The 11407-nt window shown below is 43.2% G+C and overlaps 1 protein-coding gene across 3 annotated transcripts in view; it reads right to left on the minus strand.

Moving 5' to 3' along the window:
- Positions 1-706: 706 nt before the first annotated feature.
- The window catches only part of SCY2 (SecY protein transport family protein), a 207058-nt gene continuing 196357 nt past the window's right edge, over positions 707-11407 (minus strand). For all 3 annotated transcript variants that reach the window (XM_087395478.1, XM_087395477.1, XM_087395476.1), the window contains one exon: positions 707-897. In XM_087395478.1, coding sequence (XP_087251604.1) covers positions 808-897 — 90 coding nt within the window. In that variant the 3' untranslated portion in view covers positions 707-807. The remainder of the gene's footprint in view (positions 898-11407) is intronic.

Raw genomic sequence — 11407 nt, forward strand, 5'->3', positions numbered from 1 at the left:
TTCTTTCGTAGAGGTGGGGCAATCATGTGAGGAATACCAATTTTGTAATTAACTAAGAAATGAGATATTTGGGAGTCTTTTTCAAATGTGTTATCTACCAGTTTTTGTGCTTCAACGTCGGCTTTTCGATTCTTTCATTATTTTAATTTACCAATGTATAAGCAAAAGACTTGCTTCCAATAAATCGTATGCTTTTGATTCATTTCAAAGAAAATCATATTTGTGTTGTAATATGTCCCCCTAGAATGGAAAATAAAAAACCCAATTAGTTGGGGAACGGGAAGAATAGAAATATTATAGTGCTTTATAGCTTAGCGATACGGCTCACGTGTGTGGAATAGAAGACAAAGGGTTCGATTCTTTTCTTGGGCATTTCGGCAAGAGAGATGTAGAATTTTTCCCTCCCACCTCAACATGTAACATGAATTTCAATACGAAAAATGAAGTCCTCTTAGGTACATGCTTAGAAGATTAACCTGTGCTTAGAACCTATGCACAAACATAGGTTGATTAGCCACCATGGGCCAAAACAAATATTTCCAAGTAATAGTTGTCATCTAGAAGGTAACAACATTATACATCTATGTAGCTACCTTACGATGCTTTGAAATGATGAGCGCTCCTTAAATTTGCTTGAGCTACTTCCATATTGAATGCAATTAAAAAACTTCAATGAATTACGTGTGTTGCAATCTTGCAAAACATTTCAATAGTGGATCTACATTCCACATAACATGACTTTTGAGACTAAAGCGTTTGCAATCGAATATGCTCCGGATTCGCACTATTAGACCTACAATTTAGTTGTCATGTCTCAAGGCGTTTCAATACTTTGCTGAGTGAAGGCATCACATTGTATGCCAAAAATGTTCTCCTCAAATCCAAGATTGCGCCAACCTACAAATGCAAAAATTGGATAAACAAAATAATCACTTAGTTATACAAATCCAAAATTGGGCAAACAAAATAATCACTTATGTTCTTTTTTAGTTATAATCTCTCTCTCTCTCTCTCTCTCTTCTTTCTTGTGCACTTTGTCTCATGCATGCTCATCAAGTGCACACGCGTGCGCACACACACTCCCCAAACCGTCTCCACCGGAAAAATACTCCTAATGACACTCAGCCTCCTAATGAAAGGGTCCAAGAATAAGGTATGCCGGTGGCACAAAGTAGCATATGGTTTGAAGCAGGCACCCTTGGTATGTTACATACTCATCTTATCAGCTTTGGTTTTCTCAGAACAGTCCTATAGAGAGCTGTCTATGTCCGCAAGCATGATGCCAACTTGTACTTTTATATGTTGATGATATGCTTTTGATTGGACCTTCCACTCAGCATATTGCAGCCTTTAAGGTATTTTCTCTTGATCTTCCTTGGCCATGCAAACCTGGTTGTAGCCAATGATCCCATCGAGGAAAGAGTACATCTCATGGCTAGTTACAACATCCAGCATCATGGAATCTAGGAAGGGTATAGGAAAGGGGTATGCCACTCTTATGGTGTTGAGCATTTGGCAATCCACACAGACCTGTAACTTGTTGTTCTTGGGTACCACGACTATTGGGGAGATCCAAGTCGACTAGTCAATTGGATAGATGTAACCCACTAGCAATATTTTGTCAATCTCTTATTTTCAGAAACCAGACTCCATGGGCATAGAAACTGGTTTGCAATCCTCAAACTGAAATCTGTGTAGGATGTGTTCAATGTACTTGGACTGACTCATCAAAATACCCCCCTCAACATGAGCAAAATGAATGCCATGATTATTGAAGGTGGCCCAAATCTGTCATTGCAAATGACACTTGCAAATCAGGCTTAAAGGCTGTGAGTGGAAGGTCTAATCAAAAGCATATCATCAACATATAATATGAAAATCAGCAAGTCGGCATCACACTTGCAGACATAGAGAGCGCTCTCTATAGGACTTTCTAAAAACCAAGGCTAATAAGATGAGTATGTAGCATACCAAGCCCGAGGTGCCTGTGCTTCACACCATACAGTGCTTTGTGCAACCAGCATACCTTATTTTCAAACCCTTTCATTTCAAAACCCAGAGGCTGAGTGTCATACACCTTCTCTAGCAAGTCTCCATGAAGGAAAACAGTGTTGATATCCAGCTGATGCACTTACCAATGGTGATGAACTGCAATAACAATGACGCACGTGATGGTAGTGATGCATGAAGTGGGTGAAATGTCTGTTATTATGACGATTCAGTCCAAATACATTGGACAGCTCCTACCGCGGATCAGGTGAGCTAGAAGCACTTCCTGGCCACATGTTGAACTGGAAAATAGGAAACAAATCTATTACTTTGGGAGCTGAGAAGAAAGGGGAAGAAAAAAGAGGCTCTGTCAGAGCGCGTCTATAGACCCGTCTAATTTGCGCGTCTATAGACGCGTCTAACAGAGCGTTTAACAATGCGTTTAACAGTCCGTCTAACAGTGCGTTTAAAAGCGCGTCTAACAGTGCGCCTTGGATGATGTTGTTCAGCCTACACAGATTTCAGTTTGAGGATTGCAAACCAGTTTCTATGCCCACGGAGTCTGGTTTCTGTTTCTCCTTGGATGATGTTGTTCAGCCTGGATGATGTTGTTCAGCCTTTTGATGCCACTTTCTATTAGCAAGCTGTTGGATGCTTGATATATTTGTGCCACACACAGCCAGCCAATTGATCAGGTTCATGCACAGTCCCCATACACAGCATTGGCAGGCTGTGAAGCATGTCTTCCACTACTTAAAGGAACCCAAGGTTTGGACCTTCTTTATGGTCACAATTCTTCACTTTGCATGCTTCGACAAATAGTGACTAGGCATGATGCTATGATACTTGAGTGTCACATAGTGGCAACTCTTTGGTACTTCGAGCTTCATGTGTTTTCATGGTTCAACAAAAAACAGCCTATCGTTGCTACCTCTAGCTGTGAAGCTGAGTATAGGGCAGCTTTAACAGCTACGGTGGAATGTATCTGACTATGGAAACTACTTGCAAAACTTGATGTTGGTCAGACATCTCCCACTATTTACGTTGACAGTTAGCGTGCTTTATCCATTGTGCACAATCCCGTGTTTCATGCTAGCACTAAGTACATCAAGGTTCATTATCATTATGTTAGAGAGAGACTGCGAGCAAGCGATATTCACTTGTCCTATGTTCCGACGCAAGGCAATTTGGCAGATGTCTTCACCAAAGCGTTTGCACAACACAAGTTTGAAGCATTTCAGCAAGCTATACACACCAATCCTTGTACTCCAACAAGTTGCTATATCCTTTTGGATGAACATGTGCAACCATAGCCTTAGTTTCGAGTATCTCTCAGATGTTTCCACAATCACCCATACCAAGGTTTAGTCCCTTGGCATCGCTTTGTAGGCTAGTACTAGTTAATTCTAGTCATTATTATTTCATTTGGAGCTAGGTCAACTCTTATAACATCAGCTAACTAGACGAGGGTTTAGGGTTAGCCTTGATAGGTTTGTACCCTCACTTCACCTTACTTTTTGCACTTGAGTGCTACTATAATACATCAGTTCAGTTCAATTGTTGCCTGCCTTCTTGCTCCCTTGTTCTCACACATCCCTTCACGAATCAGGAATGATCCCGTGCAGGATTAGAAGAGGGGAGCCGCAGACACTGACTCATGATCTTAGCTAAGATCTTGCAGGCACCTTCCAGTTGGTGATGAATCAGCATATCAAATATCAAATGTGTCACCCCCTTTGCGTAAGGCACATCTATGCCTAGGGAGCACCAATCTTGAGTGGAAGATCTCTTGGAAAGATGCTAGAGTGAGGTTCCAACCAAAACCTAAGCATTTCTATACTAGCAAGGCCTTGAAGGCTTCAAGCATCTTAGACTCTATGAATCATGCTTCCACCTGCCTCAAGATGGCCTACTGCTATATTGATTGTAATACTCAGGTCATGGCTAACACCTGATAGTACAACCATTTGTTATGTTGATAGTACAATCTGTTAGGTACCCGATCGTGAAATCAGAATTGAATTCTGACCACTTTGTATTTTTAGGGTTTTTGGGTGACGTGGCTGTTAGAATTATAGATATAATTCAGCAGTGACCAATGTAATATAATAAGCTAGTTAGGGGCACTTTTCCCTCTTTAAGAGGTTTTTCCCCCTAACCGCAGTTAGTTCACTAACTATGGTTAGTGACTACTAAGGTTTTGTCACTAGGACAAAACCTTATCTTTCACTCATTGAGTTGTACTCTCACACTCTTCTATTGCAACTCAGCTTTCAGCTTCCAGCTCTCACTCTCTCTTGCTCTCTCTCACTCACCATCTCCTCACATTTGGTATCAGAGCGGGTTCAAGAGCTCCGTGCTCCCTGCTCCCTTCAGCTCCAACCTCCCCGTTCAGCTCCAACTACAGTCTGCGACACCTCGTTTGTACAGTCCGTACGACTGTACAGAATCCTGCTGTACCCATGTACCTGCTGTTACCGTACTTGCGCGTACCCACTGTACAACAGGTATTCGTACATGTTTTCGTACAGGTCATTTTTTCGTACAGCGTACTACTCCGCTGTACAGCGCCGTACAGATCTACGCCGTACAACGCCGTGCAGATCTGCTCGCCGTACCTCGACGTCCGTACTCCGTACAGCGCCGTGCAGATCCGTCGCTGTACCTTGCCGTCCGTACTTCGTACTTTGTTCGTACTCCGTACTCCGTCATTCGTACGCCGTCCGTACTCCGTACAACGTACGAATTTCGTACATGACAGTTCCGTACACTGACAGTTCCGTACTGTCAGCACACTGTCCGTACACTTCTGCTGCAGGCATTCTGTGCAGAGTTTTACTTCTGCAGGTACTCGAGCAGTTAGTTTTTTGGGTAGGCTGTATTTTTGGAAATACACTTGGAGCTTTGACAGAGACATTACAGATTTGGGGCTTTTGCAGACAGATCTGCAGATCTAGTCTAAAAATTTGGGGCTTTTGTTCAGAAATTGCAGATTTGGGGCTTTTGTGTTGGGAGAGCAATTTTTGGAGTATTCAGTTCATACTGCCTTTCTTGGAGTGTTTGAAGCACTTTTGGCAGATTTTGGAGAGTTTTTGATGCTTGGACAGATTTCTGACAGTGCAAGTACAAAAATCTAAGTTGCATTTACAGCCCGTGCTTGGTTGTGTTTTTTGGGAGTTGTGCATTTCATTCCCAGTAAGGGAATTCAGCTTTGTATCTACTTCAATCTTTTTCTCAGATATGGCCCATCAAAATCAGAATGAGTTCCGTTGGATGGTACCAACTACTCCCTCTGGAGTTTCATGGTACGCAATATTCTGATTTCTCGCAATTTATGGGATTATGTCAATGGGGATGAGATCCGACCAGCAGATATTGCACCTGCTACCCCTCCCCAGCAAGGAGGTGGAAGAGGTCGTACACAGGGTGCAGCTGCACGACAAGTTGTTGGTGCAGCTACAGTCACTACTCCAAAGCAGAAGAGATGGGATTCACGGGATGCCTTAGCTTTGTCATGCATCTCTCTTTCAGTAAAAAGATTTATCATTCCGCATATCCGGTCGTGTAAGACCTCCAGGGCAGCGTGGGATATTTTGGAAAGCATGTATGCAGCTCAGAATGATGCAAGGGTGTCTTTCTTGAAAAGAGAGTTGAGTAATACACATATGGAAGAGGGTGACTCCATGTCAGTCCACCTCACAAAGCTACAGGATCTCAGAGAGCAATTGTTAAACATAGATGAAATTATTCTTGATTCAAAGATGATTACAACCACTCTGAATTCTCTTCTAGAGTCTTATCTTAGCTTTCATACCTCGCTGAACTTATCATTGACGGGGGGTGCAAATCCTCTCACTTTTCATGAGTTGATAGGACTTCTGCTTCAGGAAGAGCAGACCAGGAAAAATTTGGCTTCACGTGCAGGTGAACAAGCCATGCTCTCAAAGTTTAAATAAAAAACAAAGGGACAGGCAAAGACATCAGTAAATCAGCCTTCCAGTGGGTCAGGACAGCCTTCACAAAAGGCTAAAAATGATGCAAGTAAGCCCAAGAAGAAGGGTTTTTGTCACTACTGCAAAAAGCCAGGTCATCACATAGCAGAATGCAGGAAAACGCTTGCAAAAGAAAAGAAAAACAGCTCAGGTATGGCTGTTTCAGATTCAGCTTCTCATGCATCTGACAGTGGGGATGCTGCAGCCAACTTTGTTGGACAGGATTATGCCTTTTTATCTTGCATTTCAGATTCTAGGTTGGCTGTTCCAGATGCTCGGGATAGTACAGCCACTTGCAGTGATGATACATATGCATTTTTAACTTGCAATTATGACTCTTCTACAGATGCATCCGCTTTCAGTGTTAATGAAACACTGAACACTTGGTATTTTGACAGCGGTGCATCCAAGCACATCACTTCTAGGAAGTGTCTTTTTACTTCCTTGCATCCACCTCCCGTTGGTAAGAAAGTCACTTGTGCCAACAACTCATTATATTCAGTACGTGGCACAGGAGATGTTGAGCTCACTGCCATTGATGGCTCAATTTTCAGACTTTCAGATGTCTTATATGTGCCTGGCATAACCAAAAATCTTCTTTCAGTGTCCACTCTTAACAGAGGTGGATTTCAGGTCATCTTTGAGGATGACAAATGTGCTGTCCGAGACAGAAAAGAGCAGCCCATGCTCTTGCAGTTTCTACCCCTACAGCTGCCATGCAGAATGCAGAATTATGGCATGCCAGATATGGCCACATGCATTACAACAGCTTGATGACACTTCAGAAGTTTTCCATGGTTGATGCATTGCCACCTCTTGAGATACCTCCTCCACATGCCTGTGAAGGGTGCATTTTAGGCAAGATGCATAGATTCCCCTTCAAGAAGGATGGTTCAGTTAAAGCTGTCCGCAAATTACAGCTTATACACAGTGATGTCTGTGGTCCCATGAGGACTCCATCGTTGAGTGGTCATCTCTACTTCGTTACATTTATTGATGATTACTCCAATTTTACTTGGGTTTATGGGCTAAAACAGAAATCTGAAGTGTTCACGGTGTTTAAACACTTTTCAGCCATGGTTGAAAATGAAACCGGACTCAAGATACAGACATTGCGCACAAATAGAGGTGGGGAATACCTATCTGCAGAATTTGATGCTTTTCTGAAAGGCAAGGGTATTGTGTATCAGCTCACAGTCAGGCGGACCCCTCAGCAAAATGGCAAAGCTGAGAGGAAAAATAGAACCCTCATGGAGATGGATAGATGTATGCTGAAAAGCAAACACATGCCTCACAAATTCTGGCTAGAGGGTTTGATGTGTGCCAATTACATTTTAAATTGGGCTCCCACTAAGGCTTTAAAAACAAAAACTCCTTATGAGGTATGGAATGACAGGAAGCCTTCAGTGGATCACTTCCGAGTCTTTGGATGCCTTGCTTATGCCAGTTGAATTTAGGCACAAATTGTCAGATAAAGCCATCAAATGCATATTTGTTGGCTACAGTGCAGAAAGCAAGGGGTACCGTCTCTACAATCCTGCTACACCCAAGATCATAGTAAGTAGAGATGTGATATTTTCTGAAAATTCAGCTCACACTCAGGCTGAATTTCAAATGCCTTCGTCTTCAGAGGATGTCTTTGAGGGGTTGCTACCCATTGCCTTGGGTTCCCCTGCTGATTTTCCTGATGCAAATCAGAATTTACAGCAACCTCCAGATGCTTCAGTTCTGCCACAGGATGTCTTGCCCCCTCCACAGGCAGTGGAACAGGTGGTGCAGCAAGAAATTGCAGACATACATGCAGCAAAAACAGTCCCAAACTGGCTGTTACAGACTCTCAGGGAGAGTAAAATTGATGCTCCGTTATCTGGCAGGACTCGCAGTGCAGCAAGGCACATGGAAGGTGCTGAATCTGCTGATTCAGTGGAATCAGCATATGCAGGTACTCTCCTTGATGAGGAGGAGCCTACCACATTCGAAGAGGCAAAGGATAATGTGCATTGGATGAATGCCATGCACGATGAGTTGCAGTCCATTGCAAAAAATCAGACTTGGGATGTTGTAGACTTGCCACAGGGTAAACATGCCATTGGCACACGATGGGTTTTCAAGGTCAAACGGAAGCCAGATGGCTCCATTGACAGATATAAGGCAAGGCTGGTTGCTAAAGGCTATGCTCAGAAAAAGGGCATAGATTATGAGGAGACATTCGCTCCTACATCCCGGATGACCACCATCCGATCAGTTATTGCAATGCTGCACATTTTGAGTGGAATGTTCATCAATTGGACATAAAAACAGCCTTCTTAAATGGGGACTTGCTGGAAGAGGTGTATGTCAAACAACCTCCGGGCTTTGAAATTACAGCAAATGCACTTCAAGTATGCAGGCTCAACAAAGCTTTATATGGGCTGAAACAGGCCCCTCGTGCATGGTATGCCTTTTTGACCAGCAAGGGACTGCGCAATAGTCCTACTGAGAGCACCCTCTACATCAAGATGGATGGGGGGGAAATTTTAGTCATCCTTCTTTATGTCGATGACTTACTGCTCACAGGGTCCAATGAAGAAAAAATTGCAGATTTCAAAGCTGATTTGCAGACCAACTTTGACATGTCAGATTTGGGGCTGCTTCACTTTTATTTGGGGATCCAGTTCTCTCATGAGAGACGTGGCACTGTTATGTCTCAGTCCAAGTATGTTCAGAAACTCTTGGACAGATTTAACATGCATGAGTGTAAGCCCATAGCCACTCCCATGGAGCCAGGGCTGAAACTCACAATGCATGATGCAAGAGAATCAGTTGATGCCACACTTTACAGTCAGGCTGTTGGATGCCTCATATATCTCTGCAACACTAGACCTGATATTCAGTTTGCAGTATCTCAGGTGAGCAGGTACATGCATAGCCCAAAAACTATGCATTGGCAGGCAGTTAAGCGCATCTTCCGTTATTTGCAGGGCACAAAGTCTTTTGGCTTGCTATTTCCCAGGCTAAGTGTATAAACTAAAGTTAGAAAAAGATTTATTTTTAGAAAAAGCCAGCTATTCTAGAAGGTGGATGGGCTTTTTGAAAATCTTGCATTTCCTGGCTGAGCAAGAAACAATCTACAGTGGCTACCTCATCATGTGAAGCTGAGTACAGGGCAGCTTTCACAGCAACAGTTGAATGTGTCTGGCTGCGACGTCTATTTGCTGATCTTCATCTGTCTTTGGAGGGTCCTTCTCAAATTCTCACTGATAGTCACAGTGCCATTGCTGTGGCAAAGAATCCAGTGTTTCATGCTCGCACGAAGCACATTGAGGTTCACTATCACTACGTCAGAGAGAAGTTGCATGCAGGAGAGATTAGTATGATCTTTGTGTCCACACATGACAACGTTGCAGATATTTTCACCAAAGCACTACCACGTGAAAAGTTTGAGGCATTTCGCAATGCCCTGAACTTATATCCGTTTGGTGATTGATCAGCCTTGTACATGACATTGGCACTGCAGGGGGGTGTTAGAATTATAGATATAATTCAGCAATGACCAATGTAATATAATAAGCTAGTTAGGGGCACTTTTCCCTCTTTAAGAGGTTTTTCCCCTAACCGTAGTTAGTTCACTAACTATGGTTAGTGACTACTAAGGTTTTGTCACTAGGACAAAACCTTATCTTTCACTCATTGAGTTGTACTCTCACACTCTTCTATTGCAACTCAGCTTTCAGCTTCCAAGCTTCCAGCTCTCACTCTCTCTTGCTCTCTCTCACTCACCATCTCCTCACAGTGGCATGCAAACGTGGCAGCCTTGACATGTGGCATAGCCACATGTCAGCACATGGGACACATGGTAGCCTGTGGGAGAAATGGAGAGCCATGCATGGACCATGGCACCACTTGTCACTGCTGCCCCATGCAGCCACCAAATCTACAGCCAAGTGTCCCTCCTATCCTCCTTGGTTGAGGGGGGGGCTCAGCCCATAAAAGAGGGCCTTCCCCCTCCCATTCTTGCATAGAAAACTCGTTTTTAGCCTCTCTCCCTCTCCACCTTGATGCAGCAGCCCCTCCTCCACCTTTTGGGACCAGCCAACTCCTCTCCAAGCCTTTCTCTCTCTTGCTGCAGGCTTTCCCTCTCCTCTGCCAGTATTTCTCTCTCTACTGTGCAGAAATTCTCTCTCTACAGTTCAGGTTCTTTCCCTATGCAGAAATCAGCCTCTTCTCTGCACTTTACAGCAGCAGCATCTCTTTCCCATCTGCTAGCCTGGGAGCAGCCATGACACTCTCTTTCTAAAAGCATCACTCCTTTTATATTTTCTCTCTCTAGCCTACAGGCGTTCTCACTCCAGCCTCTTCTTCTCACTCTTCCCATCTTCAAAGGAGTCAAGTCATGAGGGGAGTCTGTAATTACAAGTTTGTCTCATTTGCAACACGTTTTCATGTTGGTATTGCTCTCTTTCTAGATAACTAGTCTTGCAACTAATGTTGGATGGAAGTGGTGATTGTTGCAGGCTTCTTCGAGGAGGATGGGGATGTCTAGGAGCTGAATCTGTTCTAGTCTCAGCCATGGAGCCATTCTCTCTACTGTTTATCTCTTTCTACAGTGTTCCTAAGTCATCTGTCTAGGTCATAGTCATCAGCTGAGTTCAAAGTTTGGGAGGTGCATTGCACCTTGGTCTTGTATCTCTTTTTCAAGAAATAAAGTGAGCTTGGATAAGGGGGGAGGGGGCGTCTTAGCCCCTCAACCCATGTGTACTGTCAGCAAGTTTTGCAAATTTCAATTGTGTATATCTCTCTATTGCTATTCATATTCAGCAAATTGTCAAGCTTTGCAAGATCTCACATTCTCATGCAATCTCTTCTAGTATGCATCCATGAGCACCTTATAAAATTATGAATCAAAAGTTTGTAACTTCCTATCTCCAAGTTGTCAGAAAGCATTGAGTAGTTTACATTTTGGCGCCAAGTAGCAATCTCCAGCTATGGTTTGCATTCTCTTTGTCTTAGGTTAAGGGACAATAGAGCTTAGGTCACCTAGCTAACAATTATTTTCCACTATCAGAAAAAGAATTGATATCATAGATCCTAAGATGCATATCCTTTAGGAAGGTTGATTGCACGAGGCATCAATTTAGACTCATAGCCTTGGAAGCTCTACTCATGCACGTCTCCATTCCCTCCCTGAAAGCTTCAATGGTGGATGTGGGAGCTTTTCCACAAGTAGATCTTTTCATTCCTTGGTACCATGGATTCCTTGTGGATGCTTAGGAGATATAGCACTACGTGCCATAATTCCTAGTCACCTTGAGGTTCCTTGGCCTAACACGAAATATAGGGGCATTCTTTTTTCTATCAAAATACACATTGGCATGTTTTGGACACTTGTCCATGAGAATTTCATGCACATGAAGATAGAGTAGCAAAAGGAAGGCAGCGATAAACAA

The sequence above is a fragment of the Dipteris shenzhenensis genome, chromosome 24 (assembly GCF_047967505.1).
Source record: "Dipteris shenzhenensis isolate YYH24624 ecotype China chromosome 24, Dip_SZ_1.0, whole genome shotgun sequence".
Lineage (NCBI taxonomy): Eukaryota > Viridiplantae > Streptophyta > Polypodiopsida > Gleicheniales > Dipteridaceae > Dipteris > Dipteris shenzhenensis.